Source organism: Cynara cardunculus, unplaced genomic scaffold, assembly GCF_001531365.2.
Source record: "Cynara cardunculus var. scolymus isolate 2C unplaced genomic scaffold, CcrdV1 Un_Scaffold_363, whole genome shotgun sequence".
NCBI classification, from domain to species: Eukaryota; Viridiplantae; Streptophyta; class Magnoliopsida; order Asterales; family Asteraceae; genus Cynara; species Cynara cardunculus.
Window position 1 is genome coordinate 219,474 of NW_020200575.1, and position 4,783 is coordinate 224,256.

Genomic DNA, 4,783 nt, shown 5'->3' on the forward strand with positions numbered 1-4,783 from the left:
TCATTAGTTACAGTTTGTTTCTTTACAATTGATTAAAGGATTGGGATCGGTTACTCCATTACCGATTATTTAATATGTCATTAGAAACCTCTTAATGCATGCATCTTAAGATGTTCACCAAATACCAAGTTATCAAGACGTAAATTTCATGCGATCAATGTTGATGTCTTTTACATCTTTAAAAGCTGATCAAGAAAAAGACGTGTCAAAATGACCGGTCTTGAACAGATTATTAAAAGAACAACTTTCTTAACATCTATCAATCATTTATTTATGTCCAAAAGTTATCCTCCCAAATAGCCTAGAGATGCACGAGGCTCGACCCTTCCAAACCGTTTTCAATGAGAGTAGAAAATGCCCAGGTTTTCCACAGACTTTGGGGTTGAAAAAAAGCCCAATTGGGCTTCGGTTAAGTCTTTTTAGGCTTAACCATGCTTTTTCAGGAATTCAAACCCGGCTTGAAAAAGTCAAGTCTTTCAAGCCAGGTCCAAGCCCTGCCTGATCGGGTTTTGAGGCTCATAGCTCACTAGGAGGGCTTTTCAGGCTAGAAATCAAGAATGATAAAAGTAAGGTAGTTGATAAATCCTAATTAAATTGTTTTACAATATGTTTACCTCCTATTCTTCCTTTCTTCCTTCACAACATAATAAACACAAGCTTCACAAAACTCTCAACCCTAACCCTAACCCTAAACATTGCACCCACATCTACCATCTTCTTATAAACACAAAAGCTATCAAATCTTCCAAAAACCTCTAACTGATGCTGGCCGAGTGATCTCCTTCATCATCGCTTCTACAAAAATCTGCACGAAAAAAGTACCATTTGGAATTATTGCATTTCATATCAAACAAAATACCAAACCTTATGCTATGTTTACCAAACTGGCTGATAAGGTAGCTTGTTAGCTGAAAAACTAATTGTTACTAGTTAGCTGATAAATTAGTTAGCTAATAAGTTAGATGACAATGTAAAATAATCTAAAAGGACGTGTTGCAAAATCAATTGGAAAGATATAAAGAGCATAATTGGAGAGTGGGAAAAATAACCCTAAAGCTTATTGAAACGCTACTTGCAAGTAGCTTTTCAAAAAGCTAGCTTATGGCTAACCGTGTGGACTATTTCAATAAGCTCAAAATATATACAAGTATGCTTCTCGTGTACCCTCCAACCACTTGTTTAACAATCTATGGTTCATATCATTCTACAAAAATGACCATAATTTCCAACAGGGTACATAATGTTTGATTTTGGGACTTACTTTGCTCATCCAAGTTAAATTCGCACGCATCTGTCCCTCTTACCATTACTGAACAATTGCCAAATAGATTGAATAATTTGACATATTTATGAACTGTTATGACCCTCTTAATGTCACAATATTTGACATTGAAGACCACCAATCTCGGTCAGTGAATTGGGGATTGAGATCTTGGAATGGTGAGATTGACAATTTATGTACAGAAAGAACCATCAACATAACCTATAAGACAGCTCCATACCACTTATCACTTACCACTTTCCAATTCCATCTGGTATAGAGCCACCTTCTTCAGCTGGCATGCCCACTTCCTTGCGTGCAAGGGGGTGATGACCCGTGGCATCACCCGAGCGAGACCGGGGAGCAGAGTCTTTTAGTTCCTAACTCGTCTGTATCTCAATCACAGCCTTCTTGTCCGTAGCCTGTGTTTCGCCGTGGACAACCGAGTCAGGATCTGGGTTTTTCACTACCAGTTCTTAAGTTCAAGACTCCCTAACCCTCTATACTCGGTGAACGCTAATCATACCCCCCCCCCCAAACAACAAAAATCGTGTTAAATTTGAATTCATCAAGGAATATTAAAGTTTCCGAACCAGATGCATCAACTCATAAACCCATTCTCGAAACTACTGTTGTTTCAAATTGCACCAGCAAAGAAAAAGAAAACAAATAGAAGAAAGAGAGAAACAAACTATTAGTAATATCCATATAGATAATAATAGCAAATTGCATGGAAATGCAATGTACTTTGGTCAAATACCAATTCTGTATAACGTGCTTTGAGAACCTTCATTTGGTATCTCAGATGTGATATCTCATAATCTCAAACATCTAGACAAAATATGTTTGCACAAAACATATATTGGACCAAAGCAAGTTGCATTTTCATGCATTCTCAAATGTAAGCTAGGTACTAAATGTATAAGATATCACATCTGAGGTACCAGACTGACCACAAAATATGAATTCCAAAGTGTGTCCACTTTCATGAAATTTGACCTACAAATAATAACCACCTTTGTGGCTGCCATCATCAGAAATAACCGAAAAGTAACATCATCAAGCCTGGCAGCCGGAACAGATTATTGTTCCCATGGCAGCCTCACGATTTTGATTTCAACGATATCACAGTAAGCATAAGTACAAAGAAGTTCTTTTTATAGTTTTAGCTATTAAAAGTAAATGATGGTCTTGTTTGATACTTGTCCTCCAATAAAGATCAAATACAGTGCAAGAATGGACCCTCAGTTACAAGTCTACAAACCAAAATTGATGATTGCTGGTAGAGATTATAGCCACAAATTAGATTAGACAATGCAAAGAATGCACACACACACACATATAGATATATTGGAGGATCTAAATCTAACCATTTGTAATGTTCAATCATTTGCCTAGCAACCGACAATTTGGCAATGGGTTCTAAGTCTTAATTCATGAAAGACCAATAGCAACAAGATAACTATAAATATTAAAAGTACAGAATGATGATAACCTTCATGGCTAGAAGTTAGAACTATAAAGAACCACAACTGGTCTATAAACCCATGATTTGTGTATCACTCAAACTCAAGTCCTTCTCGGCTTCAGGAAAACCGTCGCTGTACATTTTACCTTCCCCAGACCCTACTCTGTGTCAGAATTACTGAGTTCGTTTGATTTGGTATCAAACTCAAGTTCTTCACTTATACCCAGATTATACATCATCTAAACAAAGATGTGATATAAACTGGTTCAATCTAATATGCCATATGAACGTCTATTTTGATGAAGTCTTCATGTTAATTTCATGAATTTATTACTTGGGAAACATTCAGTTTATGATGAATCATTGAAGTTATTAACCGAACAGAAGATATAAGACAGGATCTAAGCATAAAAACACTCACCGGGCTCTGGATTCCTTTTTGAACGCTTCATCTTCACCAGCTGCAACTGAGATTCCATCAATAGTTTCATCCTCTGAAGCTCTAAATCCTTGGTGAATTGCAGCCGATGCTTTTCTAATTCAACCATCTGCTTTTGTTTGGCTTCTTCCACCCTTTGATACACCTCTGCAAACCTTGCAATCGCCTCAGCCAGTTGATGATACGGATCGCCACCGGTGTTATCAGCCTTCTGCATCCGCAACCGCCGTGGCCCATTACCACCGCTTGACCAGGACGTATCAGAGTCCTCAGCACCGTCAATTGCAGCAGCGGCCGCCGCCATCACGGAGAAATTACGCCGGAAAAACGAACTGTCAGTCGACGGTTGGTAGGCTGGCGGTGCCGGACGTTTCGATCGCGGGCCGACAGGGACCGATGAGGGCGGAGGAGGAAGTGCGGGGAGTGACGGCGGAGTCGAGATCCGTTTACGTTGAGGCGGTGGTGTCGGTGTCTGTGTGGAGGGTTTGAAGGAGGAACCGATCAGGGAATCAAGCGGTGCGAAAAACGGCCATGGAGAAACGTAGTTATCAGCACCTAACTCCAAAACCTTAGACTTCTCAACCTTGTACTTCTTCTTAAGAGTGTCGATTCGGTTCTTACACTGTATATCAGTCCGGCGAGCTTTCTTCGTATGGCCGTGACGGGCGTTGACGGAGTCGGCTACTTCCTGCCAATGTTTCTGACGGAGATTACCACGGTTAAGTTCAACGTATCTATCTCCCCAAGCCTCGATTAGCGTAAACGTTGCCTCCTCCGACCAGCAATCTTCCCTGACCGGGAATGACGTGTTCCTAGGAGGATGTGGTGGCGGTGGTGGTGGCGGTCGTCGTAGTTCTAGCGGCGGTGCTACGCCATTGTCATCCATGGAAGCAGTGGCGGCAGTTTCTGATTGATGGCTGGTGGTGGAGTTTCCGTCGGAAGATCGGTGAGTAGTGGCAGTAGGCGGTGAGACGGCGGAGGAGGGTGAGAGATGAGGTTTAAGAGGCGGCGCGTGAGGTGGATGTGAGTTAGATGGAGGGTTATAGTCGGATTGACATGACATGTTTGGGCCGGCGACGAGCGTTGGGCGGATTCTGATGAGTCTCGGAGGACCTCGTTTTTGAATAAACCTTCGGTTTGTAATTGCCAGGCCCTTTCTTTTTTATCAAATTTTCATTTCAACCCCCTTATCTTTTCTTTTTTATGTTTATTGACATTATTTTCTGAATATGCAACCCGGAGAGCATCTCAATCCAATAGAGTATTGTGTGAGAGAATAACACACTAAGGGTGCGTTTGGTGCGCAGACAGGACTGGACAGGACAGGACAGGACAGGACGAGACATGACAGGACAGGACAGCTGTTCAGCGTTTGGTAAGACAGGACAGGACAGGATAGAACTGGTTAAAATGACCAATTTACCCCCAGTGAGCTGTTTAGTGTTTTTTCATTACGAAATGCATTCTGGTAACACTGGTCCTACTACCACTACAGCCCTAATAATTCAACAACAACAACAACATTCAACAATCATAATCAATGTAAACTCTCGAAATAAATCATAATACTTCATTAAAATCCCTAATAAGTACTTCAATTAATCAAGTTGTTGGC

The 4,783-nt window shown here is 40.9% G+C and overlaps 1 protein-coding gene across 3 annotated transcripts; it reads right to left on the reverse strand.

Moving 5' to 3' along the window:
* Positions 1 to 630: 630 nt before the first annotated feature.
* On the reverse strand, positions 631 to 4,246 carry LOC112501652 (trihelix transcription factor ASIL2-like). Of its 3 annotated transcripts, XR_003067541.1 has the most exons (3): positions 3,151 to 4,246; positions 1,517 to 1,683; positions 631 to 805 (listed from the first exon to the last, which is right to left on the reverse strand). XR_003067541.1 is itself a non-coding variant. In XM_025105344.1 (2 exons), the coding sequence occupies exons 1-2, from the start codon at positions 4,229 to 4,231 to the stop codon at positions 756 to 758; spliced, it is 1,131 nt and encodes a 376-aa protein (XP_024961112.1). In that variant the 5' UTR covers positions 4,232 to 4,246; the 3' UTR covers positions 631 to 755. The 3 variants fall into 3 exon arrangements, 2 of the variants coding, with proteins under 2 accessions (XP_024961112.1, XP_024961113.1); XM_025105344.1 differs by lacking the exon at positions 1,517 to 1,683; XM_025105345.1 differs by lacking the exons at positions 631 to 805; positions 1,517 to 1,683 and adding an exon at positions 1,696 to 1,777.
* Positions 4,247 to 4,783: the final 537 nt, after the last annotated feature.